Source organism: Pseudoliparis swirei, chromosome 8 (assembly GCF_029220125.1).
Source record: "Pseudoliparis swirei isolate HS2019 ecotype Mariana Trench chromosome 8, NWPU_hadal_v1, whole genome shotgun sequence".
Taxonomy (NCBI): Eukaryota; Metazoa; Chordata; class Actinopteri; order Perciformes; family Liparidae; genus Pseudoliparis; species Pseudoliparis swirei.
Genome location: NC_079395.1, coordinates 15,007,638 through 15,034,248, shown reverse-complemented (window position 1 = coordinate 15,034,248; position 26,611 = coordinate 15,007,638). Strand labels below are relative to the sequence as shown.

Sequence of the window (26,611 nt, the reverse complement as noted above, 5' to 3'; positions counted from 1 at the left end):
TATCGCGGTGTATCTCTCTCTCTCTCTCTGTCCTTTTCATTGGCGCGCGTGCACGCACGCACACATATGCGCTCGTGCACAGTCAGTCTAATTGGGACACGGTCCTACTTGCAAATTGTCACAATTAAATCCCCCAGATGTGATCAGCCTCTGGCAAATGCTGCCCCGTGTTGTGTCGCGGGTGTGCGTGCGGCCCCGCGCCAGCAGAGGGCGCCACGAGCACATACACACAGACACGCGCGAGCACAAACGCACGCGCACATACACACGTCTTGCCCAGCTAGCTGTAACCGGCTAGCGAGTCTGTTGTCGAGTTGACACCCTCCCCAAACCTCGGCAGCAGCTAAGCTGCACAGTCGACATGGCAAGAAAATATCGAAACAATTTCCTAAAGAAAGATGAAAATCTTCCAAGTCTTTTGGAATGAGTGAGTACTATCGACAATAATTGACCTTTTTCTCCTGACGGGTTACAATGGTGGAAGCCGCATTTTTTGGTTTTAGTCCCATTTATGACGCATAGCTTTGGTTAGCGTTGGTTGTTGCTAACACGGCAGGGAGCTAGCTCACGAGCTAACCGCTAAAGAGGGAGGAGTGTGGTTTGTTCGCTGCGCCGAGGGCGAGAGGAGAGTCTTCGTGTCAACGTTAGCCGCCGCTCCAAACGTGATTAAAGCACAATCCCGGCGGGGTTCTGGACATCCAGACCCTCGAGTGAATCAGTGTGTCGGGCGGAATAAATACGAGTGCCCGGCGGTTGTGTTGCTGGGTGGTTCGGGTGCTAGCGTTACATAATCTCGCCGCTGCGATTCAAATGGCTCCACTTTCCAGTGTCACTGTGGTTCTTCTCGAGCTGTCGTTTCACTTGACCAAAACGAAAAATGGTAACTAACGTTAATGGATCTAGATGGTGCAACGTGATGGATTCGTAATGCACGTTGCATTACGAATAATAACTGTATCGCCACCAACCAATTACATGTTTTATTTATATATCTATATCTATATATTAATTTTTTTCCAACAGGACGACGTTTGCCAGTTAGCCAACCTAGCGGACTAGCCACCCGTAGCGTAGCCCGCTAACTGCGAGCTAACGCTACCAACAACCAGCTAGCTCACGCATTGCCTCATTTCAGACAAAACATGCATTCGTTTATAATCAAGCATAGAAACATTAACGGTCACAAAAGGTGAAATCGTTGCTAAAAAAATGAAAAACACTATTCGTCGCACAATGTTTTTGAACTCTATTAGCAAACATTAGCCGCATAACAAGTTCGATAGCGCAGGAGGACTTGGTTGTTAGCCTCTCCGGGACCCTTTGTCCATCGTCATAGTGGTTACCAGCTCTTCTGAGTAGGCCACGCAGCAGTTGTTTTGATCCTTCTGCGTCGCTTGTTTCATCGGTATCTCACCAATGTGTGCTGTGTCACTTCTTTTGTTTTTTTATATGTGATTTGTTTAACACTTAACGCCGCATACCGGTGAGTAATCCAAGCAAAGCGAACACTCTGTTGTAGGTTTGAGTTTTTTAATATATGGTAATGTACCGGTAGTCCACCCGGGAATCCTGATGTTACTTTGTCATCTCGCTGCCTGTTTAATGCATTACTCGAATACAGATGCACAGAACAGCCATGTTTCGTTAATGCACGTGGATAATATTGGAATATAAGACATGTATATTAGAAAGCTACTTAAAAAAAAAAAAAAATTTCAAAGTTGTTTACATTCTTGAATGTTTGCAGCGTTTTAATTATCTTTGTCTATCTCTTTCACAGCATTCATCACGAGATGTGATCCAAAATCCACAATGTGTGAGGACATTTAAGAACAATTGAGTAAGGAAGACAAATTCTTGATTCCAGTGGAATCTTCCATATATATATTATTATTAGATTTTTTTTCTCTGTGTTAAAGCGTACATACATTTACATACACACTCGTCCGATCAACATACAACCATGCCAGTGCAAGCACCACAATGGACAGAGTTCCTGCTGTGCCCGATCTGCACACAGACATTTGAGGAGACTGTTCGCCGGCCCATCAGCTTGGGCTGTGGACACACTGTCTGCAAGATGTGCCTGAACAAGTTGCACCGTAAGGCCTGTCCCTTTGACCAGACAGCCATCAGCACAGACATCGAGCAGCTACCTGTGAACACTGCCCTGTTGCAGCTGGTGGGAGGCCAGGTAAGAATCATGCGCGTGTTAATGCACTTGTTCACCAATTTATGCCGAAGATCTTGTGTTGACTAGATGGTGGTAGCTTGTCATGAAGGATATTAGCTCATGGGGGGCATTTGAGTTGTGAAACAGTTTAAAATACCATTCCTATCTTGACCATATGTTGTTTCCTAAAGTCCTAATAGTTTTACTGACTTGAGATTGCACATAGGTTGGAGATTCCTTTATGAGTAGTGCTTGAGCAATGGCTTTAATTATTTTGGTTTTCTGAGCGCCGACATAATCAGCCCTGTCCATGGGTGAGGCACAGCTAATAGTGTTTTACAGCTATACACTGAATGACAATGGATAATGTCAGTGCATCAATTATGAGTGTGTCTGATATTGGCATGACTGAGATGTCGTGTCTCTTAGCTGAGTGCCGTACATATTTGTGATACTACAGATTATCAGGGTACAATGTCCCATTAAATAAATGTGCCCTGATTTAAATGGACGCTATTATAAGGGTTCTGTTCCATTTTAGTTCATGAACATAATTTAATTCATTATAATGTCCCAGAGCTGATGGTTGTGTTGGTCAGCATCAAAGAAAAAGTAAATATGGTTATTTAAAAATAATAATGTAATAATCGCATTGGATTGCCTTTTCCAAAGTGTGACACAGCCAATGCATTAAAATACAAATGGGACAAGAAAGGCTTCCCCCAGTTCCTTGGCTCTATTCTAAATCGTGTTTATTAGCTGTTTCATCTGAGATGAGTTCAGTTCAACACCACATGACCGACATAGAATGAAGCATTAGCCGCCAGTACAATGCAGTAATTCCTAAAATGTCATATTCTGTTATTTTGACCATAGAGTAACTAATTATTTTGGAAATTGAATAATTAGTAGAGCATACTCTTGTAGTTGCCTCTCACTATTATAGGATAGATAATAAGCGCTTCTTAGGACACAGGGCAGTTGCATCCCATGTTTTATTGTACTTGACCGATCTTTATAAATTAAGATTGTCTTTATTGGACGTGTTTGGTTTCAGTAGGTATGTTCTGCTGAAAGTGTGTAGATGTTTTCTGCTTTAACAACATTCCTTTACATGGCATTCAATTTGCCATACCCAGGGCTCCAGACTAACTTTTTTTACTAGGAGCACAGTGGCCCCTAACTTACAATTTTAGGGGCGCAAGCAGAAAATTTAGGGGCGCACACAGGGTTTTTCCTGGGTCATAATGGGTCTATTTATTGTGTAGCATTATTGCCTAGGACTATGAGGAAATACATATATAAAGCAACTCAAACATTAAAGAAATTACCGATTTCTTTAAACATTTAGGACTTTTACTTTGAAAAATGTCCTAATTGATACATTAAAATTGTTTGATTGCTATTGTAGGGGATTTCAGATATGTATGGAACACATCTGCATTATTCATTTCCTGGAACTCTTGGGGAAATCTATTTACAGGACTTTTCTTAACATATAAAAGACTGACTAATTTTGATAAACTCTTCCTTGGTCGAGTAAAAATGTTTTAATGTTAGCATAATTTAAGCTAAATCTCAGAAATGATCTATAAAGATACATCAGTTCATTGTTTACTTTTATATGTTCGTGTATGATTTGTCGACATCTTATTTTGAAAAACGGATGTTGTTTTACGTGGTTCTTTCCGCTAACTTTGCAAAACCGGATGTTGTCACTTAAATCCTTCCGCTAACTTTATCAAAATCCTCGCGCGCTCCCGATCGAATGCGTTTACCGTCAACATCAGTCTGTAGGGGCAGACATGTGAGAGTCGGCTGAGTTGACCCAGAGATTCAACTCGGGGGACGGGGACGCCGCTCGGTGGTGAGGATCCCCTCTGACCTCTCACTCTGCGGCCCTCCGCTGCGGTGCGCCTCTTTTCACACATTAGCCCCCCCCCCCTCTCACACACAGGCCAGCCTTCTTCTTCGGTTTTCGTCTCCTTTCTTCTTCTTCTGGAGTTAATGTCGGTTAGCAAACCAGTCATTCAGGCATTACCGCTAACTATAGTGGGCTGAAGTGTAGAACAAGTTTGTAAGCAACAAAAATATTTAATAACAAAAAAAGAAATCTGCTAATTTACTGGTCGCGCATGCGCGAGTTGATGAAAAATTTACTCGAACTGTCTAATTTTAGGGGCAAAATGCGACCATTTCGTCGCAGTCTGGAGCCCTGATACCATTTCAAGTTGTCACTTTTCATTTTAATTCTATTTGCATGTACATACAAAGAGGTATTTTAATGATTAGTTTGCACACTCTGATGTATTGGCTAAATAGATCTGATAATAATAACAAATTATGACTGTGTTCCACTGCACACATATATTCTATATTCACAATATTCAATCGAACATTTCTACTGAAAAGCATCAGCTATTTCTGAGGGTTCATCTAATTATTCCCCTCTTGGTGTCCTGCTGAAGGTTCCTAAGGTTCAGCCAGTGGCCTTGATTACCAGTCCAGAGGACTCACAGCATTATGAGGAGGCCAGGCAGTGTGTGGAGGAGCTGGCCCTCTATCTCAAACCTCTCAGCAACACCAGAGGTACAGAAAAAACACTTGCATGTTAATTTCAGTTTGTTTTGTCTTCTATTACGATCTGTTGACACTGTTGCTGCCTCTAGGTGGAACTGCCTTTTTAAATTCATGTGGCCATGTAAAAGTCTCAAAATTAGTGCATGATGTTGTTTTTGCATGTCAGTTTCATGAAAGGAAAAACAAAGTTATAAAAAAAGTCATCTTAAAGTTCCATAAAGGGACATACATTTTATTTTAAAAACATGGTCATATGTGACAACTGTTGAACTTGGAGCTGAAATCGGCCAAGAACAAAGCTGTGAGTATGACATCACTGTGTCGTGAAATAAACTCTTCTCATAAACCGAACCCTACTCGAAGGCATCATTGACTTCATATCACTTCTATAACAGGCAATTAAATTGTTTGACTTTATCAGCTGACATATTGCCTGTTTCTGTTAAAAGTCATTAAAAATAGAAAAGCAGAACTAGTTTCTGCATAAATGGTACAGAATGTATCTCATGCAAGCTCTGGTTGATGGCTGTAGAATTGATAATAATTACATGGTGGAGCCAGTTTGGACAAACACTCATTGCATGCTAATGAAAGGACATCCTTTCAATGAGTGATATTATTATGAGATTTTTTTTTACCGGAATATTTTCAAGAAAAGGGTATTCCTAATGCCACCACAGCTGTGTGTCACAACCATAATCTTCAAGAGTCATAGTTATTTTTTTATGATTGATTCATCATTTATGACTCATCATGAGAAGACTTGAAAAATTGCAGTCAATCATTGGCCATGTTAATTTAACATAATAGATTGGCCTTTAAACGCTTGTAACCAGATGTATTTCTTATTAAAACCATTGAAATAGCCTCTTTTTACAGCATAACTTGAGTAAACTAGGTATTTAAATCATAGATCCTACTCCACCGCATAATTCAACAACATTTAAGAAAGCCATTTTATTAAACCTGCCGACTTTATCGGAGAGCATTGGAGCAACATTGGAGACATGCAGCCACATTCTTGTATCAAGGGGGTTACAACAAATAACTTGATTTTCTGACCACAGTCAATGGTCTTTTTTTTCTCAATGAGCACACTCATGTAATTAGGAGGGAGTTATACACGCAGTTCTTTTAATGCAAATCCCTTTTGCTAACAAAGAGCTCATCGCATTTACAAGAGAGGAATTGCAAAAGGAGAAGTAAACTATTTAGATTTAGAGGTACAACTACCATATTAGAAATGATGACGTTGAATCAGCAGCTCTCTAACACGATTTCTACAATTACGGAACATAACCTTCACGAAGAAAGATTTATTGCAGCACTGTTTTATTAGACTGCATTATTTTAAGATAGCTGTACCTGATGAACTGGCAAATGAGTGTGTATTGTATCCGAGTTCATATTCCCTTGGTTTACCAGTTAACCTGTCTAATCCCTCACCAGGTGTGGGACTGAGCAGCACGGCCCAGAGCATGCTGAGTCGACCCATGCAGAGGAAACTGGTAACTCTGGTCCACTGCCAGCTGGTGGAGGAGGAGGGCCGTGTTAGAGCCATGAGAGCTGCCCGCTCTCTGGGTGAGAGAACCGTCACTGAACTCATCTTGCAGCACCAGAATCCACAGCAGCTCTCCTCCAATCTGTGGGCCGCTGTGCGTGCACGAGGATGTCAGTTTCTAGGCCCAGGTAGGTAGTTTTACATGACCTGCGAAAATGAAACAAGCACTTATCAGTCTTTCACAAAAAGCACTATTGGTATCCTCTGTAAATGTTTGCTTTTTTTGCAATCCCATTTTTACTCATGATTGCTGTTTTCCCTTTCCTAGCCATGCAGGAGGAAGCTCTAAAGTTGGTCCTGCTTGCTCTCGAGGACGGCTCTGCACTGTCCAGGAAGGTGCTGGTTCTCTTTGTCGTTCAGAGGCTTGAGCCACGCTTTCCGCAGGCCTCGAAGACGAGCATTGGCCATGTGGTGCAGCTCCTCTACAGAGCCTCCTGCTTCAAGGTACGTCACTGACTGACAACCACATGAACATTTCAAACGTATTTTGAAGTTTTGTAGTAAATAGTGTACGACATGTGGTGCTGCTCCACAACAGGACTCATTCACTTAATACTCGAGCGGCCCTGGCCGTGCAGATACCTCCTGGTCTCTTTGTTCTTTTTAACCATCTGAACCCAAATCAGTTTCAGGGCAAGAGTTTTTACTCCCATCACATCTTTCTCTCTGTGGCCTTGTTTTTTTATTGCAATATATAAAGTCTTGCACCTCTGTAAACAGCACAACCATGGCAACGAGAAATAACTCGAGTGTCTTTTATGCAGTATAACACAGTTACAATGCCGAAAATCATGAAAAAGAGAGAAGCGGCAATTTCTTTTATAAAAATTGGCAAATAATGAAAACTATGAATCCAACAATTTAAAAAAGTTACCACAATGTTAAAGAAACAGAGTAGTTTTGTCATTTAAATCCTGCTGGCAGGTTTTAGGGTTTGTTTGGTAAATTTCCCCAAAGGAGATTAATCTTTTATTTACTAATCATTAACATTGAGTGTTTTTAACTAAGAAATAAAAAGCACAATAAATGACTATAAAATGCTAACATTTAGAAAAGTTTATTGTTTACAGACTTCAAAGCGAATTAAATGATCTTGGTAAAAAAAAGGTATCTGGAGCCTTGTAGACCAGCTGCCATTACCAAACAGCAAAGGTATATGCATCTCTCAATATAGATCATCAATGAGCTGCAATTACTATCGATGGTAAAGAAACCTGATCGGGGATCTCTTAAAGTAACATTTGCACCTTTTTTCCATTGTGCTGATCCAACCTGTGACTGATCCGGGATACGATCCAAACCGAGTTTTATGCTCCGTTGAACCCCAAAAGTGAACTCACTCCTTTCTTCTTCCTTTGTGGCTACGTAGGTGACCAAACGTGATGAAGATTCATCTCTGATGCAGCTGAAAGAGGAATTCCGTACTTACGAGGCTTTGCGGCGCGAGCATGACTCTCAGATAGTTCAGATAGCCATGGAGGGCGGGCTGCGCATCGCACCCGACCAGTGGTCCTCTCTGTTATATGGAGATCAATCTCACAAGTCACACATGCAGTCTATCATAGATAAGGTATGTGAGAGAGTTACTGTCTTTATCTGAATTGTTTGTTTCCATAAAGGCATATTGAATATTTATGTGATATTATGCAGTTTATAAGCTCTTTTACAATAAAGCATCTTCCTACAATAACAATCCTGTCTGTCGTAAACATACCAAAGCATTCACTCCCTGTTCTTTTTCCGACTCTGTCAATAGCTGCAGACGCCGGCGTCTTTTGCCCAGAGTGTCCAGGAGCTGACGATTGCATTGCAGAGGACCGGAGACCCAGCCAACCTCAACAGGCTGCGGCCCCACCTGGAGCTGCTGGCCAACATCGATCCCAGTCCTGGTACGGCACGAGCACACTTCAAGAACCCTGGTTTCATCGTGACGCCCACACAGTCACAGGCTGGAAGCCTTAACAGTGGCCGTTGCGTCGTCTCCACCCTCTCTTTCACACCTTTTGTATTCTTCCAGTTTATCTTTTCTCATATGTCGAGGATGTCGCGCTTAGACGTGTACGGGACACAAAATTCACAGCTCGGGTGAATTTAGTTTTTTGGGTCGTGGTTTCAGTCCGTTTGCATTGGGAAAACAAAGAACATGCAGAAAATAATAAATATGTATAATACAAGTAACAGAAACGCCTGTAATGTTAAGTATTTCTGATTCTTTAATGTTCTATCATAAGACTGGTCGAACTGTCATGTAGCGTATGCTCCTTCATAGAGGGTCGACGATGGACTAACTAAAAATGCAAATGTTAAAGGAGGCTCCAGCACTTTAATGTATGATTCATGACAGTATTGTATACGGTTGAGTTGTATTCAAGCAGCAGTACTCCGGTAGTTACTCTGGCTCGGCCTGAAAGCTGCAGAGAGAAGGACTCGCTGTCCGGACCCTTTGTGATGGCCTGGACAGCGAGTCCTTCTCTCCGTCCTTCTTGGGATGCTGTTGTAAATGAAATGCCTGAAGCTTGTATTCACAGATATACCGGCCTTCAGTTTATTTGTGGGCATACAGTTTAAGCTTGGTTAACCCAGCTAACCAGGCTAAACCAACTTTCATTCAAACATGTTTTGTGCATTTTTGTTTTAGTAGTCAAACACTTACCATCAATTAAAGTATTATGATTAAAGTCTGCTTTTCTCATGTTCTGTTTCCCCAGACGCTCCTCCCCCCACATGGGAGCAGCTTGAGAAAGGGTTGGTAGCAGTGAAAACCGTGGTGCACGGTCTAGTGGACTTCATCCAGAACCACAGCAAGAAAGGAACTGACCCTCAACAGGTAAGTCCATCCATTGGACCGCAAAAAGAGCACCGCTCCATCCCGTGTATAGTGATTCATTAACCCGGGTCCAACCATCATTAGAACATGAAATGTGAAAATAGCTTAAGGAAGAGTGACGTTCATCAAGTGTAGAAATACTCATGACAAGTTGGGCTAACACCTGACTGAGACACCTGGTTTTTTCCTGTTAATTTGTAACGAATCCATATTGAGGCATTAAATGAATAAATGTCGTCATTTGTTGGTCTGTATCACTCAGCCCTGACTTTAATGTTAAATACTTCCACTATTGAGTGTTCAGCTCTGTCTGTTGTGCTAGGCCACATCCTTTAAAATGGTTTTACCATGATGACACACAAGTTGCATATATTATCTCTCTGGTTACATTACTTGACGTCTCTCTATAGCCTCCTCAGCACAGCAAGTACAAGACATACATGTGTCGCGACATGAAGCAGAAGGGAGGCTGTCCTCGTGGAGCCAGCTGCACCTTTGCTCATTCTCAGGAAGAACTGGAAAAGTGAGTCTGATTTAAACATCAACATTTAAATGTGTTCACGCCATCCGTCTTTTCGCATACATTTTGTGCTGCGTCTTATGTCCGTCAGGTATCGGAAAATGAATAAGCGCTTGGCAGCTCGCCTCCCCGGCTCAGGGGGGCTCATGTCGGATGAGGGTCTTCCTCTTGACGTAGAAGTGACCCGAAAGCCTTCCCCTCTCACCAATGGTAGCGGTGGACCTTCCTTGCCCCAGCTCATTGCCCGTGGCACTGACACAGTCCCGTATGAACTGTTGCGTAAACCCATGAAGATGGATGGAGGGAGTCCCAGTGCCCCGGGGTCACCACCTGATGGGTGAGTAGCTTTATTGTTTTCTTCTGGTGAACAGCTGGTGATTGCACTGAGCAGGGTTGGATACATCGTGAGATTTAGTTTGGACCCATACATCATTTAGATATTAACCACAACTGCATTCCCATAAATTAAATACAATATAAATACTTAAAATTAATTTGACAATATTCATTGAAAAAATTGACAACTGTTTTTGTTCGTGGCTTAATGCATGAACTGTGATTGCTGATATCTATACCGTGTACTTGTTCAAGACAATGATGCAAAATCAATGAACCTTTCCTTCTTTCAAATGCCTCTTTAACAAAAAAGATTCATGTTCACAATTCTACCGATTCACCGTTCTAACTAAATCTAACTTTTATTCTTGCAGCATGGACCCTGCGCTGCCCAAACCTGGTATGCCTTTGCCACCTCACGTCATGGCCCACTCAAGGATGCCAGTGGACCACCTCTCTGGGGTGAAGCACATGCCTGTGGTCGCCAGAGGTTCACCGGCCTACCCCCAGGCCCCGCTCCCTGAGATGTGCTATGACACTCGCCCACCACCGTCCGCTTCTCAGTACGACCCCCCTCAATACCCCACAGGTAGGGGTCAAGCAAACTGAATGATGCATAATCAGCTTCCGTATGTGTGACTGGTTCAATGTTGCTATCTTTTTTTAAACTTTATATTAGAATATGATTTGAGAACGGTGTGTTTCTAATTGTCTGCGTTTTTATTTCTCAGGGTACCCTTACCAACAGCCACCACAGTATGTCCCTCGGGATTACATGCGTAACCCTCCTCCCCCCAGTGAGTCAGGGCCCCCTTACCAGGACCCCTATCCTGGCTATGGCCCTCCAGAGCGCTCCTACCAGGCCCCTCACTCTGGTCCACCTTTCTCTTACCCTCACCCTCCGCACCATGACCGAGGTCGCCACGGGAGCTACCCTGGCCCGCCGCCTCCCCCACAGCCTTACCCATCACAGAGGGATGGCCTGGTCAGAATGAGTCCCGCTCCTCTTGATATGCCCCCACCATCAGCAGGACAGACTAACTCCCTCTACCACCAAGAGCCCAGTTCCCGTGATAGATACCCTCCAGATGGCTACTATACACCGGGTGCCCAGCCTCCACCCGTGAGGGCTTACGTCAGGGTGAGTTTGTTTGGATTGTTATTCATTTGTAGGTATTTGCCTTTACCTCTTTGTGGTGCCATCCTAGTTTCTAAATACAAACATAAATGCTAGTAGTTCAGCACTAATATTTCTGTGTGTCTTAGGGGTCATCATATAGTAGTTCACAGCCCAGCCTTGACTACCTGCACCGACGCCGGCAGGAGCTGTTATCACAGCTGGAGGAGAGGAAGGTCATATCCCCTCCACCCTTCGCTGCCTCCCCCACTCTTCCTCATCCCTTTCCCAGCGACTACCCTCCAGAGGTTAGCACTGTGTGGATTCCACATGCCTCTGAGACTGGTTCAGATCACGCACACGCATTTTCCGATTTGATACATGACAAGATTCAAGAACTAAGTATTCGTGACAGCTCTCTCTGTATGTCCTGTGTCTGCAGTATGGCGAGGAGAACTCCAAAACCATGGTGAACCGCAGAGAGCCTGAGTATGCAGGGCAGTACTCTCCCTGGTCTTGTGAAACGATTGGCTCCTACATCGGTACAAAGGACCCCAAACCCAAAGATGTTATGGTTCCTGGTACCATGGACATGATGGTGAGTTTAGATGGACTCTGGTCATAGCAACCATATCCGTATTTGGGGTGGGGGAAAGATGCATTGAGGTTGGCTCTTGAATGATTCTGTGTGGATACAGAAACCCTTAAAGGCAGTTCAACAATGTAACAAGCTAAATGACCGGGCAAGTGAGGTCCTGTCCATTACGGCAAGATGTTGGGTTTGATGTTGTTTGTTTGACTAAATGTAATCAACCAGCACGAACCAAAAGTGAAGAAAGGAACATGCCGCCTCAGCCTGTTCCTCAGCTCTCTCCATATCCTAACCGATCCTCTCTATATCTACCTTTTCCTTTGAGTGGTCGGAAGGCGAGAAAGGCTCCGCACAAGTCCAGCTATTATTTACCACCTCTTTTCCTGTGTCGACCAGAATGCAGAGGCAAAGAGTCTGAGGGAAGCGTCACTGGAGGCGCCTCGGAGGGGTGCAGAAGTGAAAGATGATGACCCGATCATCCCATTTGGCCCCCAGCCCACTGTATCACGCTTCGGTGCCATCTCCCGCACCTCAAAGACGGGCTACCAGACCACAGGCCCTGTGCAGGCTATGGCCTCCTCTCCTCAGAACCCAAGCTCTAAACACATGGCCATGCCAGGTAAGAAACCATGTCTAAAGCAACACATTAATTTAGAAACCTACTAAAATAGAGAGATTGATCTCCCGTCTGATCCTATCAAAATGCCACTAAATAATAGAAATGATAAATCTTGAATTGGATCTACATCCATATGCGTTGTATACATAATCTATTGATATAATGCTTCACTTTTTTATGTCCACCAATCTTTTGCAACATGATAATTTCCCATAATCGTGGTGTCTCAAATATTATATTTTGGTGTGAAAACATTTCTGACTACCACCTTTCCACCTCACCCACAGCAGAATACACATACGGAAGCCATGGAGGATGGGGCGGAGCTTCATACCCCTCACACCAGACTGCCTCCTCCTCTCAGGGACACTTCAGTGAACGGTGAGGCCTGCGTTTGAATATTCATATGACAATACGACAAACCACCAGGCTTTTAAAGAACCGATCAGAGCTACGTGCGTGAAGTTGAACGTGTGTGGCTTATAAAGATGATTGTAAAGCAGTTGTGTGAATGACTTCCTGTATCTCACTCTCAGTCTGCCGATGGCGGCTCCAGACAGAGAACAGTTAAAGATTGAGCTGCAGCAGGTCAACCAGCAGATCAACCAGCAGACCCAGATGCGGAGCATGGAGGTGTGTATGCGCTCTCACTAAGAGGAAGAACTAGGAAGGTCCAGAAAGAACCACAATGTTTCTAGAAATGCTACACGATTTAAAAAAAATAATGAAGTCTTGAAAAATGACATGACTTCATTTTAAAAAATCATTTAATCGTGGTGATTGATGTTGTGAAGAATAAAATAGGTTGTCAGTCAAGCTGCCAAGTCACTACCAAAATACAGTCAACACTGACATATATCTAGTCTCCAAAAACAGGTTTCTATATTTCACGCGGCATTCCTCCTGCCAGAAACGTCCACATTGCGCACTCATCCGCTTCACTTCCTGTCTGGCTATCACAGGCTGCCAATAACTCTTTACTGCTGCAGAGGGAGGCCGGTGCGTTGGCAGGCCAGCCCGTGCAGCCCGGCCAGGGCCAGGCTCAACAGCAGCCCAAGTGGCCGGCAGTGGGAGCCAGTACAGCAGCTGTCTCCAGTGAACAGCTCAGCCTGGAGCTCCACCAGGTGGAGAGAGAGATTGGCAAGAGGACCCGGGAGATGGCTTTGGTAAGGGGTGGGGGGGGGGGCTGTCGATGAACAACAAGGGATTAGACGGGCTCACTATGTATGCTGAGAGAATTTATTAAGGGGAAATTGTTGATTTTAAAAACAAAACTTATCAGTTTACTTTGAGAATCCCTTCACTTTCTCTTCGTGGAAGTTTTGTTGGCACCGTACAGCTTTTTATGGCATCTAACACCAGGACGAGTGCTATTACACACGCAACAACTAATTCATAACACAATAACGGTTGTAATGATCTAGGCCCATGGCTTAGTTTTAAAAGACAATGACACTCGATGTCAAAAGCTGAATATTTAACTAGGTGTCTTTCCAGCAACTAAGCATGTTTTGTCCGTCTACAAATCAGGAAAACCAAGTAACCCATGATGTTCAGCAGTATAAGATTAAACCTGCAGAGAATGGACAACCAGAGCATAAGACTCAGCTAGAAGAAATCTCCCTGGCTCTTGGGTGGGTAACGACGTACTTTAATAGAAATATGTGTATTCACCCTGAAAATATGTGCGCCTTTCTTTATTAGCCTGACCTCTTTCCAGTATTTCCTGTTCTCACCTGGCTTTCTTTACTCTGTCCTTAATTCAGCGAGGTGTCAAACGGCTCCAACAGCCTGCAAGACAGTGCAGTGGGCGGGTCCATGCTGTCACTGACCAATAAGACGTCTGCTTTGGGCTTGTGCTCTGATCCAGGTGCCACTGGTTCAGAAATGCAGAAGAATGGCGTCGTCCATTCCTGCTCATAGGCAGGACACACTTACACACACACACACACTCAAGATGCTCAATTGAAAAGCATGCACAGGCACCCATTCTATTTAGAAGATGAGCAGTATCTGCCGTGATATGAATTTTCTTTCTTTTTGTTCTGTGAATGAGCTTTTTTTAATGACTTTCCTTGCCTGGAAACCAGAGCATATGATAACATTTCTTGTGTGTGTTAATTTGTTTTGTTCTTTTTTTTGTACTGGGATTAAAGATGAACAAGGCTCACCATTAGATATATCAGGAAGAGAAAGTGGTGGTGATGTTGACGGTGGTGTTGTAATTTCATTTAAAAAAAGGTTAGCCCGATTCCATGCCTCACTAACATAGAACAGTCCCGTATCTGATCGATCCTCCCCCGACAAGATGTTTGGTTCAGCTGTAACTTCAGAGGAGGAGCAGAACAACAAGCCCCATCGCGCGCACTCGGAGGAACGTCTCTCGCAATCTGACAATCTAGCAGAAGTCTGCCACTTGGTACTCGGCCCCAGAAACGTAAAGAAAGGTGTTTGCTCTGATGGAGACGGTCTGAGGAGGGAACCGCAGTACAACATTTAACAGTATTCAGCTGAATTGGAGATGCGAGGTGTTTCAGAAATCACCGTTGCAGCACATGCACGTCTTCACCTGCCACAAGAAGTATAATTTTATTAATGCGTTTTACGAACACATCATGTATGTTTCATACTTGAAAGCAGTATATTCTATATTTAATTGAAGCATTCTGTTTTAAAGATTGCAGCAAGTCTTTTTGATAATGAGCTTTCCACATGTTTTCTATAAGGGAATCTGATGTGCTTCTCTTGGTTGTGGTTTGGTGGCTGACGGAGAGCACATCGTTCTGCCTCAGGAGTCCGCTGAATGAATGTCTTTATAAATTAGGGTAATTAAGGAATTCCCTCCTCAGAGCTTCTTGTCTACTCACACAAAAGGCCTCCCCATTGGGATTATCTTGTCATTTGTTCTCCTAACTTCTATGAAGTTGCCTTCCCTTGTGTTTTTTTTGTGTGTTAAACTTTGCTTTACTTTTTCATGCTTTACGTTGTTTTACGATTTTGGTGTGCGGCCTGCCGAGTGGAGGCTTCTGTCACGGTCAGCTTCACGCGTGTCCTCCTCTCTGTTATGAAATGGTCAAATCCCAAGCGAAACCTAAACGTACCATTTGTATTCCTCGAAAAGTATTTGTTGTGGCGTTGTCGGCTACACAGTGCAAATCATGTTTACAGTTGAACTTATCGGTGTTAAACGAAACCTACCCTCAAAGACGGCTGTCCTCAAAAAGCAGACTACAAGTTAACTTATATCGCCATGAGTATATTTAAGCATTTTTATTGGCATTACAATATCCTCCGTTGCTTTTCACACCTGGATGTCATCATCACCACCACAACCACCACGATTGCTCTTTACCCACCATGTGAATTGTTTACTGCTGATGCTCAACACGGAGCTCGTTGCCTTTTGTAAACGATCAGCATGACTGGCTCCAGATTTTACAGCTCTGCTTGGAGAGCGAGCGAGCCCTTGTCTCTGAACGGTTGATGGATGGAGGAGACGCTCTGGGTGGAGTGGTTCGACGCTGACCCTTCGTTTTGGTCGGGTGAGGGTCACCGAGAAAACGTCCCCGATAACCGATGAGTCCAAAAATAAAGACAAATGTTTTGCGTCTCTCATCTGGGCACTCCGATGGGCATCTCTTCCGATATGTCGGCGCCACGATAGAAGATGTTTGGGTTTTTTCTTTTTTTTAATTTTCCTACCACACTTCAAGCCTCTGGCTGCTCCTTGCTACATGTATTGTTTAGGTACACAGCTCACTTATACATATGAGTATGTATACGTACATTAATATACTAAAGCACTATTAATGTGCCACCTCTTATTTTACTCGCTCAGCATTTATATTAAATGATCTCTATTTAGAATCAGCTAAATGTTTGTTTCTTTTTGTTTGATTTATTTTTCTGTCCACTGGTTGCCAACACAGACTTTATCCTTTCCCAGACGAAGGACTTCTGTGCGCATTGATGCGTGTTCACTTAATCTTTTGTGTTCAAACAAAGATGTTCTTTATAGACTATGCTTCCGAAGAAGTCAAAATTCTGTAACTTTGGAAAATTTATGGAGAAGTTTTGTGTGTGTGCTAGATTGTATTGTAGAAAATGTACCCTACGTTTTTTTTTCTCTCTCTCTTTCTCAAAGTGTGCTGTACTGGGTGATAGTTTTGAGGTATTAGAAAAGTGTTGTTTTTTCCCCCCAACGTCTCTCCCCAAGAGGATATTCAGGAAGTCTCCGATGATAGGTTGGCCTTAAATCCTCTTGCCCCTTTACCTCCTCTGCTTTAGGAGCACGGGGTGATTCCAAAAATACTAATCGACACTGAATTTGACCGATTTAGAGTCACACAGATGGACTCTAGTTCGATTCCCCCCCCCCCCCCCTCACTTTTTGAAAATATAATGTAGTACAGCGACATGCAGATAATGCAAATCTCAAGATTTGAAGCAAAATATGTTCTTGTTTTTTTAAGGAAACGTAGTTTGTAGTCCTTTTTCTCTTCCTCTTGTTTTTTTGTTTCTGCAACAGTTTAGTGAATTTACTGACCTGCAAGTCTTACAGTCGTTAACGCATCACCTGCCCTGATGTGAGTCAGCAGAGAATCTGAGTGACATTCACACGATAGTCTTGTTCTCCGTAGACGTACATTTACAAGAAATTGGCCCGCCAGCTTTAATTCTGCTGTCATAACGCCACCAATTGGCGACCGATGGTGTTAATTCAATATGATATTTCTCACCCTCTCGAAGTACAAGTCAACCAAAACCAACACAAAGCTGAGTCTACCTGAGGCGTCCCTTCAGGTCGGAGTGAGCCTAAACCCCCTGTAGCTTCGCAGAACCAACATGCGAGGACTACTCGGGGCGGTTTAGCAAAGATGTTCATTTCAATCTCCTTTGTGTTTTTGTATCTGAGTGGAACTGCTGCCTCTGCCCCTCATTTACATAACCAGTTGACCCCTCCACTTCCACCACTGAACTCTGTTACTGCTGTTTGAGGCTCACATTTTATTCCCTGACTTTCTGGGGAAATTCGCAAATGGCTATTTTATATGATTACTCCCTTGTAAAATATCTCTTAAATTAAGGTACAGGTTTGATTTCAGCAAGAAAAAGGTTTTTATATGTATATTATACTCCATTAAGGAATGTCTAGAAATATCTTCCTCCAATGTGGATGTAGCCATTATTACGCCATTTTATGACTTTGTAAGAGAATTCACTGTGTGAAAATTGGTTTGCATTTTTGTATAATACAATCTGCTTTTTTTTTCGTTTGATACGAGAGGGAGGTCAAACTGGAAGTTTGAAGAGAGAAAAAAATGAACCTGTGAAATTGAGAAAACAAAGTGTAACTTATGTACAACAGTGATTCTAAGCTGAGGGGAAATGATTAAATGATATTGCTAACTGAATGTTTGTCATTGTTTTACTTCTTTTATTTTTTTACAGTTCCACTAAAATAAAGAGAAACTTTAGCTCTAGAACAACATCAACTTGTTTACATAGTATATTCTATGACATTTAAATGTATTCAACATACTATACTATGAATTAAAAATCTCTTTTTAGACTACTTTTTTTTGTTGGACATACTAAATATTGAGGTCTCTACATCTTCCGCCGGAAACTAAAAACACATCTTTTCCGACTTGAATAAAAGCAGATGAGCGGTTGAATAGCACCTACTTATGGTATTACTTATATTATTTATGGTATTTTTGTATTTCAGCTTTCTTGAAGAAATGCTACTTTCTTGATTCTTGTTCTGAGTTCGTACTCATGGTCGATACACATATTGTACGTCGCTTTAGATAAAACCGTCTGCTAAATGACACGTAATGGAATCATTCACTCAAAAGGAGCCTTAAATATCATCCATGTTCATGCTTTTAAAATCTGAAGTCAATCCAGACTCTGGCTTTGACTCGGGACTTGAAGACGGGAAGTGCTTCCTCCACTCTTCCTGCTGCTGGAGACCGCCAGCTTGGCCTCTTCCCCCAGCAGGTGGAGGAGCTGCCAACCTCCCCGTAGCAGAGCCCGAGGATAAAGGTGGTCTGAGACTGGGGTTCACCAAACCTTCTCAAAACAAAGTGTATGGCATTCAAAGGTTACAGTGTTTAACAATCATAAAACCAGTGGAACACGGTTTCCACCGCCTCGCAGCACGGACACAGTGGGGTTAAGAACCGAGATCAAACCTGACGGCAACAGCACCGCGTACAACCCTCCACTGGGGACCTCCAGTCCTCTTCCTCATGGGGGGCTTGTACAAACCCTCCGTCCTGCTCGGACCCCAGAGTCGGTCTCCCCGCTGTCTGCTCTCCCACTCAGGTTGGCCGTGTTTAACCGCGTTACACACAGCAAGACTCCCTCCATTCTTTCCACCACGCCCTCAATTATTGTTTTACAAACTTGGTCTCCAACATACACCCCAAGATACTTCAGCCCATCCTTCCAGGTCAACCCCCTGGTCGACTGGGCAGACCCCTGCCCACTGCCAGAGCTTTGCTCTTTGCCCAATTCAATGACGATGCCGTCCAGTTTATTGATGATTTCTTGTTGCCTTCCGCATTGAAAAATAAATATTAGATTAAAATTACAATTCTAGTTTAAATCAAGTGATGGTTTCAAGTAACCACTTTAGTACATCCGTCTCCAGTGTTGAATTTCCTCTTTGTACAGATCATATTTTCGGTGTTACTCATGTTTTTAACTATCATTTAATTTTTACTGAAAATGTTTACAGAAAATGCAACACTTAAAAACAGTTTGTAAACATGCACATCTGTTTATCCTTTCCAGAAGATGTAGCTGAGATGAATTAACCAGGCATCATTCCAGAGTCTACTTTAGGCAACAAAAGCACTTCATAAAACATTCCTATCTTAACACGTCTTCAGGTCAACCGTCACTGACCTCGTTCCAAGACTTACACAATCTGACTTTTTTACTCCACATTTGTAGGATCCCAAGACACATGTCGTCCATCATCCAAGCTTCCTAAAGCGGCCATGTCGGACTCCTCCAGCCGGAAGCCAAACACCTGTGTTTGAGAGAGCGGAGGAGGAGGAGGAGAAAGGGAGGAGGGTTGAGATGAGAAAAGGAATGGCTGTGACGTTAGAGGTGGCTTCTGATTACCTCACTTCCTGTTTGCACGATAAGGACCAACAATGGTTCATAATCTCTACATTTCACCCAAGACATATTTGATCAATCTAAACTGAAATACAAATGTACACACATCATAGTTTCACTTGCAGGTCTGTGAAGGGGCTTCAGAGTTTCTAGAGTAAGGATAGAAGTGCAGCGATAAGGTTTGTGCTCAATCTGTTTGGAGACGCATGCACATCTCCCACACAATGCAACAACGATTTAAAGTGATCGCCACTGAAAGATAATTGGCAACTGTGAAAATGCAGTAGCCGCCACTAGTTTACGAAGTTACCCGTGGAACAACGCCGCAGCTTATAGAGACTGGCCAGCAATCACAGGAACTGATGAGAGCTGAGCCATCCACGTGAATATTCATTAACGTTAATATTGTAAGCGACTCTGAAAGTATGGCTGAAGTTTTATTTAAGTTACATGACATTAAATAGTTACTCATAGTTATGGTTTGTACGATACCTTATTAAAAGAATATGTTATACCTAGCCATGGGTCCAACACGCCTCCTTATGAAGAGAAACATTTCTGTCTATTCCTTTCCCAGAGGAGCTCTGAGGAGTTTCCTAAATCTTGGACTCTTTGCGAGAAATGCTTGGGCTATGTTCCCATTTTGTATGTTAGCCTTTTGTCGTGTTTCCCATTTTAACAAATGTGTTGGTGTAGACACGCGTCCTTCACCAAAACATTATTAATATTTCTTCACTATTCTCTAATTAGATCAGATTTGTACAAATCAAGCAAAAGACTGCAATGCCTTTTCAACTCACTTGACAGTTTTCCTGAATCCTCTTCTTTTTGACCGATTTTGGTATCGTGACCACTCCATTCTGAGGGCGAGTAGAGAAGCAAAGCATTCTAGGTCAAAATAAGAGAACAAAATAAGGCCAATTAAACTTAAGACAGGAAATATCTGAACCTGGATACTCCAGCGGATGCAGATCTGAGCTGCCGTGCGTCCGTATTTGTGTGCGATGTGAAGAACAGTGGGGTTGTTGAGGACTTGACCTTTGCCCAGAGGACTGTACCCTTCAAACACAATGCCCTCCTGACGACAGTACTCCATCAGGTGATTGGGTTGCTGGAAAGGATGGTACTCCACCTGGTGGGGCATACCATTATCAGGATAGATCAGAGGCAGGTTAGTGTGAATTGGTAGCTCCGTTTATCACGGACGTGTATACTCCAACATTGATGAACAGCACACCAGTGATTCAGGCTTTGAAGCATCTCAGAGAGGAATACATTTACCACTTAACTCTTCCTAATCATGTTGGAGAACATATTTACATTATCATTTATTTTCCAGTTGTAAATCACACACACAAAGAAGCATATTTATTCTAATTGAAGGATTTCTGGGGGGAAAACAACATACCTGGTTAACATGTGGCACGACACTACAGTCTTCCTTTAACTCTTCAAGGTGGTGGACCAGAAAGTTGCTCACTCCGATAGCAGAGCACGTCCCTATCGGGACAAACACGGATGAGCGTGCTCTATGAAAAAAAACCTGGCTTTGTCTATACTATATTACAATGATGTCAGCTGCTGTCACTTATTATATACTTTTCAACTGTTTCCCAACATTATCTGCAATGACGTGTACCTTCTTTATGCAGTTCCTCCAGAGCTCTCCAGGTGTCAGCTCTCATCTCCCTGTTGGAGAGGCCAGGTTGCGTTGCTTCAGGCCAGTGCATCAGGTACAGATCTGAAAAAGGGGGCATGTGTTGATAATAAAGAAGCAAATAAGCTGCAGGGTTACAGGAAGTTCATCCATCTCCCATCAGACGTTTAAAAAGAAGCTGTGTGGTACTGCGATAGCAGATAACAGTGGCTTCTGTCTTTATCAACACTTGAAGGCCTTCTTACAACTAATACCAAAGTATTCAACCCCCATCCGCGAGCAGGAGTCCAGGCAGGCTTTCTTTGCATCTTTGTATCCATAGTCCCCACGCCACAGCTTATCTGTGATCCACAGATCCCTTCGTGGTATCCCGCTTTCTCCGATGGCGTGACCCAGTTGCTCCTCACAGCCGTAGTACTTTGCTGTGTCAACGTGGCGCACGCCACACTCTGTGAGAGCGTACACAATGGCATCGTGGGAGTATCCGCCATCATGCGAGGTGCCTGGTATAGAGAAAAATAAATAACTAAATATCAGCTGTTAAAAGCAATGTCAGTTCAGTTCAATGTGTTTTTATTGTTGCATTTTACAGCATTGCCAACCTGTATGAACATATAACTTTTGTTTTTAATTATATGAATACATGATGGGTGTAATATTTAAAACATATGAGAGAAAGTGAGGGATTAGTTTATATACCTATAACTGCCACATCTCATTAAACACCAGCATAATTCATTCTTCAAGAAGGAAAAAGACAGTGTGAAAGAACCATATTTCATCACTTTATATTTGGGAATTATCCCCAGAAAGGCCAATCTAAAGAATAATAATGGAGATGTACATTTTGTTTAAATACCATGCATACTTAGTCATTTCCTTCTGTCGCATAGGAGGCTTTACAAATAACAGTGATACATTGTAGTGACCCCGTTGCCTTTCAAAAGAAAGGTCACGTGGTTGCGTGCCGATGCAATATCCAGTTTTCAACATAAAAAGGTAATTAATTTCTAATGTTGAACACTTTTTTTTAACCCAAAACAAAAGATATGTTCTCTGTCAAACCCCATTTGTCATCACCAAAAAAAGAAAAGAAATGAAAACATTAGTTATCATAAATGTCACCCGTTTTCACAACAAAAGCTCGTGCCAATCTAAACACACCAGAGTGATCTTCTTGATTCGATTGTTCTCTCTGTCCTAATTGACAGCGGCATAACGCCCCCTAGTGGCGGGAGGTCCAACCAAACAAAACAAACAAAATGGCTCTTAAATACACAGTCGTTTGGGTTACATTAGAGTCAGATCCAGTATTTACAGAGTAAAACGTACCTAATCCCAATATTGGAATCTGCAGCCCATTGGAAAGTGGGACTGTAGGGCAACTCAGCCTTGGGGCCAAAAGCATGTTTCTCTTGCTGAGCAGACGGACTCGACAACCAATTGAACTTAGATACTGACAAACTTTAAAAAACACACGATTTGTGTGAACCATTGGAGTGTGTTTTCTCTCGCTTCCTATCCAAAGGGGATAGTGTTTCTGAAGTGGGTGGAGTTGTGCCCAGAAAAAAAAATTCTAAAGGCAGGACACCCAAGCCTGTGGAAAACCCGTTAATTCAGCCCAACAAAGATGGCGATGGTGTCCGATCGTGAATGAAAACTGATATTTAACACTAAAAAGACAGCGTAGGCCATACAGAAACTATTACAGCTCGTTTTACAAGTAACGCTACTGGGAAATGTGCATAGTTTTCAAACAGCGTAGCGGACCTTGAAACTTACGTTGTGCTGTTTTTTACGGATATCTTTTCTGATAGGCTCTCTGGTTAAAGTCAGCCATGATGGCGACCATGTAAAGCGAGCAGCTGTGCACGCCCCAACACGATGAGGTGAGTTTGGAGTTGAGATAAAATAAAAACAGTACTTTTACTGTGCTTAACGCAAAGACAGAGCTATCGTGTTTGCAGCTTAGTATGGTGAAGGTATGGCGACGTGTGCAGGTCTACTGGCGGACATAATACTGGCCCAAGAATACAGTTGGTCAATTATAAAATCAGGGTTTCAGCTTGTGGGTAAACTCTTATTTATTTGTATTCACATGACAACATAATTCAGTATTTGCAGCGGTGCAGGCGGGACTGGACCCTTCGAGGGGGGACTGCGATGAACAACCTTTAAATGCAGTGTTGTTATCCTGAGAAATTAGCAAGAGTATCCAACCGAAAAACTCAGTGTTCCCAACTTTTTTTCTCTCCCATGAAAGCAGCACGAGCTCCAAAAGTTGCAAGCGCAATGAGTGCACGAGCAAAACAAGTTGTCACAGGGGCAGCCTATCGATACAGTCATAATGAATGAAACTAATACACGGGCTTATTATACAGTCATGTGTCCCCGAGACGGCCGCTTCTCCGGCTGTTGTGCAGGTGAATGCCGCCCGAGTGGAGATTATTCTGTCGCCGCTGGGGCTGAAACGTGTAAACCGGGTGTCCATCGTGATGGCCTGTCCTTATCTGTGCGCCTCCCGAGATGCAGGTCCCTCCGATGCCTCTTGGGGCTCCGTCGAGCCTATTTGGTTTGGCCAATCCTGCTGCTGCTCCTGGTCGGCGCAGCCTTGACCGCTCTGCTGCCCCCTGCTGGGGACCAAGGGGGCATCGATGTCCTGGGAGCGCTGCGCAGGGCAACGTCCCGAAAGGAGAGTCCTGCACGGGGCCGCGCAGAGGAGGAGGAGGAGGAAGAGGAGCAGAGGTTCACCATTGTCATTCAGACGTACAACCGCACAGACATTTTGCTCAAACTCCTGAACCACTACCAGGCAGTGCCCCATCTTCAACAGATCATCATCGTCTGGAACAACATTGGGAAGCAGACGCCCCTGAAGTTATGGAAGTCTTTACAGCCTCATCCGGTCCCCGTGGTCTTCAAGGAGCAGGCGAGCAATCTGATGCGCAACAGACTGCAAGCGTTCCCCGAGATTGATACTGACGGTCAGTGTGTCTTTCAGCTCGCATGTTGTGTATCCTTTGAGTTCAGGCTATTCAATATGGCTAAACCTATGAGTTGTGCCTGTTTCAACTCTCTTTTTTTTTTTTAAAAGAGGCATTTGCTCTTCTTTCTTTTGTTGTTGTTGCTTCAAACCTCAGCTGTGTTGATGCTGGATGACGACACCCTGCTCAGTGTCCCCGACATCAGTTTTGCTTTCTCTGTCTGGAAGGTAAATAAGCATCTGAGGCGATGTAGATGACGGTGATAAATCACACTTGTGTTGTAGCGCAATAATTGACGATGCAAAAAAGCATCAGTATCGTGTGGTACTGCACCAGACAAAATATGATTGACATGAGCTTTCGCCGTTGGTCCCGCAGCAATTTTCCGACCAGATTGTCGGGTTCGTCCCACGGAAACATGTGTCGACGCCGGGAGGCGTGTACAGCTACGGCAGCTTCGAACTGCAGGACCCCGAAACAGCTGGCGGCGACAAGTGAGTCATGTTCACGCTCCACGTCAAATTCATCTCATTTGCCTCTTGTTTGGTTTAGTCTGAAAGGCCTTTTTAAAAAATATACACTACCGCTCAAAAGTTTGGGGTCATCCAGACAATTTCGTGTCTTCCATGAAAACTCACTTTTATTTATCAAATGAATTGAAAATTGAATATAAAATATAGTCAAGACATTGACAAGGTTAGAAATAATGATTAATATTTGAAGTATTAATTTTGTTCTTCAAACTTCAAGCTCAAAGGAAGGCCAGTTGTATAGCTTATATCACCAGCATAACTGTTTTCAGCTGTGCTAACATAATTGCACAAGGGTTTTCTAATCAGATATTAGTCTTCTAAGGCGATTAGCAAACACAATGTACCATTAGAACACTGGAGTGATAGTTGATGGAAATGGGCCTCTATACACCTCTGGAGATATTTCATTAGAAACCAGACATTTCCACCCAGAATAGTCATTTACCACATTAACAATGTATAGAGTGTATTTTTGATAAATGTTATCTTTATTGAAAAAACAGTGCTTTTCTTTGAAAAATAAAGACATTTCTAAGTGACCCCAAACTTTTGAACGGTAGTGTATATGTTCCTGTCTTGATCCCCTCACTGCAGATACTCCATGGTGTTGATCGGTGCTGCCTTCTTCCACCGTCGCTACCTGCAGGTCTTCCAGGACCAACCCGCAGCGGTTCATGCGCTGGTGGATGAAACGCAGAACTGTGACGACATTGCCGTCAACTTTGCTGTCGCGCTCTATTTGAGGGAGCACTCGGCAGGCACCGTCAAGAAACCCTCCGGGGTCTTCGTCAAACCCGTGGACCTCCGCAACCTGGAGAAGGATGCCAGCAGCGGGTACCAGGGTATGTGGCATCGTCCTGAACACCTTCTCCAGAGGTCCTACTGCCTCAACAGGCTGACGCAGATCTATGGCGTCATGCCGCTCCGCTTCTCCAACCTGATGATCTCCCAGTTTGGCTTCCCCAGCTACGCCAACCACAAGAGCAGCGCTTGAGGCGCCGCTGACCGACCTCGGGATGAAAGAAGACACTCGAGTAAGAGTCTGTTTGATTAACGGCAGCCGTCCAGGTGCAGGATGAGGTTGCCACGCTGGATCCCAGCACGTTTAGGAAGCTCATTTGGCAAATTATTTTCTTATTGCAATCCTCCCTCCAAAAAACCAGTAGCGATGTTAGTGTTTGAGCCCACGGTGAAATACAGCTCACGCTCAGTGTGTTGCTGTTTGTTTTCCATCATTCGGAGCAGTGGAACCATTGCATCTGCAGGACTCTCGCTGACAATCAGAATGTTCCACACCTGGCCAAGTCTGATGAAACTATTTGAGCAGGTGCTGTGTATTGTTACCAAAGCTGCCTTCCCTTCCCGATGAACAACTCTCCCAGTGGATTGTAGTTCTTCCGTAGCCAGCAGATGTCAGTCTTAGATCTGCTTTGAGAAGGTGCCTGTTTGTCACCATTCACAGCCTTGACGCTGCGCTCGATTAAATTCCAGTTGCATTACATTTATAGTTGTTTATGGAAAGTGTAACTTTTCTGATGAGCTTGTGTATTAGGTTAAGTAATGTTTAGTCCAATAAAAAGTCTGCCTGATGTGTGAATACAATGGAATTATTGCAGGTGTTATCATGCACAATCCAACAATCTTAATGTCCAGTACTATAAACACGCATAGACAATCGTTTTGTTATGTGTATGCAGATATCAACCTATTTAGACTGTCATGTGACTGTTAAATAAAGCACTTTTCTATGATCAGAATGTGTGGATGAATTCTTAATAACATTTAATAAGTTAAGTCTAGAAGCAGGTAAACAGATCAAGATCCCAAGATGCACACAATGATTTGAGAATCGTTTGATGGTGCCAGATCTGTGAGTGGGTGGTGTCTTTATTCAAAGTTTTCAACCTTTAGTTTTTTAGGCCTTCGAAGCAAAATGACAGACTGGTGCATCTGGTTTGTGACAAACATCATCGCA

The 26,611-nt window shown here is 43.3% G+C and overlaps 3 protein-coding genes across 9 annotated transcripts; 2 read left to right on the top strand and 1 right to left on the bottom strand.

Moving 5' to 3' along the window:
- The first annotated feature begins 314 nt into the window (after positions 1-314).
- On the top strand, positions 315-17,739 carry rc3h1b (ring finger and CCCH-type domains 1b). Of its 5 annotated transcripts, none has more exons than XM_056421005.1 (20): positions 315-427; positions 1,781-2,194; positions 4,642-4,762; positions 6,203-6,442; positions 6,583-6,758; positions 7,684-7,884; positions 8,071-8,203; positions 9,023-9,141; positions 9,552-9,664; positions 9,753-9,998; positions 10,372-10,586; positions 10,729-11,138; positions 11,264-11,422; positions 11,557-11,712; positions 12,103-12,325; positions 12,616-12,706; positions 12,862-12,958; positions 13,315-13,491; positions 13,856-13,959; positions 14,092-17,739. In XM_056421005.1, the coding sequence occupies exons 2-20, from the start codon at positions 1,964-1,966 to the stop codon at positions 14,246-14,248; spliced, it is 3,369 nt and encodes a 1,122-aa protein (XP_056276980.1). In that variant the 5' UTR covers positions 315-427; positions 1,781-1,963; the 3' UTR covers positions 14,249-17,739. The 5 variants fall into 5 exon arrangements, with proteins under 5 accessions (XP_056276980.1, XP_056276978.1, XP_056276979.1 ...); XM_056421003.1 differs by having other exon boundaries at positions 13,288-13,491; XM_056421004.1 differs by having other exon boundaries at positions 316-427; positions 12,613-12,706.
- A 1,289-nt stretch (positions 17,740-19,028) lies between these two features.
- Positions 19,029-22,689, bottom strand: zgc:110366 (uncharacterized protein LOC550476 homolog). Of its 2 annotated transcripts, none has more exons than XM_056421011.1 (7): positions 22,452-22,689; positions 21,365-21,622; positions 21,102-21,203; positions 20,871-20,962; positions 20,412-20,594; positions 20,263-20,322; positions 19,029-19,370 (listed from the first exon to the last, which is right to left on the bottom strand). In XM_056421011.1, exons 1-7 carry the CDS (start codon positions 22,612-22,614, stop codon positions 19,275-19,277), a joined length of 954 nt encoding a protein of 317 aa, XP_056276986.1. In that variant the 5' UTR covers positions 22,615-22,689; the 3' UTR covers positions 19,029-19,274. The 2 variants fall into 2 exon arrangements, with proteins under 2 accessions (XP_056276986.1, XP_056276987.1); XM_056421012.1 differs by having other exon boundaries at positions 21,374-21,622.
- An 89-nt stretch (positions 22,690-22,778) lies between these two features.
- extl2 (exostosin-like glycosyltransferase 2) lies at positions 22,779-26,393 on the top strand. Of its 2 annotated transcripts, XM_056421008.1 has the most exons (5): positions 22,779-23,008; positions 23,652-24,103; positions 24,260-24,330; positions 24,482-24,597; positions 25,231-26,393. In XM_056421008.1, exons 1-5 carry the CDS (start codon positions 23,004-23,006, stop codon positions 25,628-25,630), a joined length of 1,044 nt encoding a protein of 347 aa, XP_056276983.1. In that variant the 5' UTR covers positions 22,779-23,003; the 3' UTR covers positions 25,631-26,393. The 2 variants fall into 2 exon arrangements, with proteins under 2 accessions (XP_056276983.1, XP_056276982.1); XM_056421007.1 differs by having other exon boundaries at positions 22,779-24,103.
- The last annotated feature ends 218 nt before the right edge of the window (positions 26,394-26,611 follow it).

Bases quoted from the DNA above. Each gene is read 5' to 3' on its own strand.
- rc3h1b (XM_056421000.1), top strand. From the start codon at position 1,964: ATGCCAGTGCAAGCACCACAATGGACAGAGTTCCTGCTGTGCCCGATC. The intron at 10,587-10,728 runs GTAGGGGTCAAG...TTTATTTCTCAG, and splicing joins CCCCCCTCAATACCCCACAG to GGTACCCTTACCAACAGCCA. The intron at 11,139-11,263 runs GTGAGTTTGTTT...TGTGTGTCTTAG, and splicing joins CCGTGAGGGCTTACGTCAGG to GGGTCATCATATAGTAGTTC.
- zgc:110366 (XM_056421011.1), bottom strand. From the start codon at position 22,614: ATGGTTCACACAAATCGTGTGTTTTTTAAAGTTTGTCAGTATCTAAGT. The intron at 20,963-21,101 runs GTACACGTCATT...TTGTCCCGATAG, and splicing joins GGAGGAACTGCATAAAGAAG to GGACGTGCTCTGCTATCGGA. The intron at 20,595-20,870 runs GTATGTTGTTTT...ATGCCCCACCAG, and splicing joins TCGTGCCACATGTTAACCAG to GTGGAGTACCATCCTTTCCA.
- extl2 (XM_056421007.1), top strand. From the start codon at position 23,467: ATGAATGAAACTAATACACGGGCTTATTATACAGTCATGTGTCCCCGA. The intron at 24,331-24,481 runs GTAAATAAGCAT...TTGGTCCCGCAG, and splicing joins TTGCTTTCTCTGTCTGGAAG to CAATTTTCCGACCAGATTGT. The intron at 24,598-25,230 runs GTGAGTCATGTT...CCCTCACTGCAG, and splicing joins GAAACAGCTGGCGGCGACAA to ATACTCCATGGTGTTGATCG.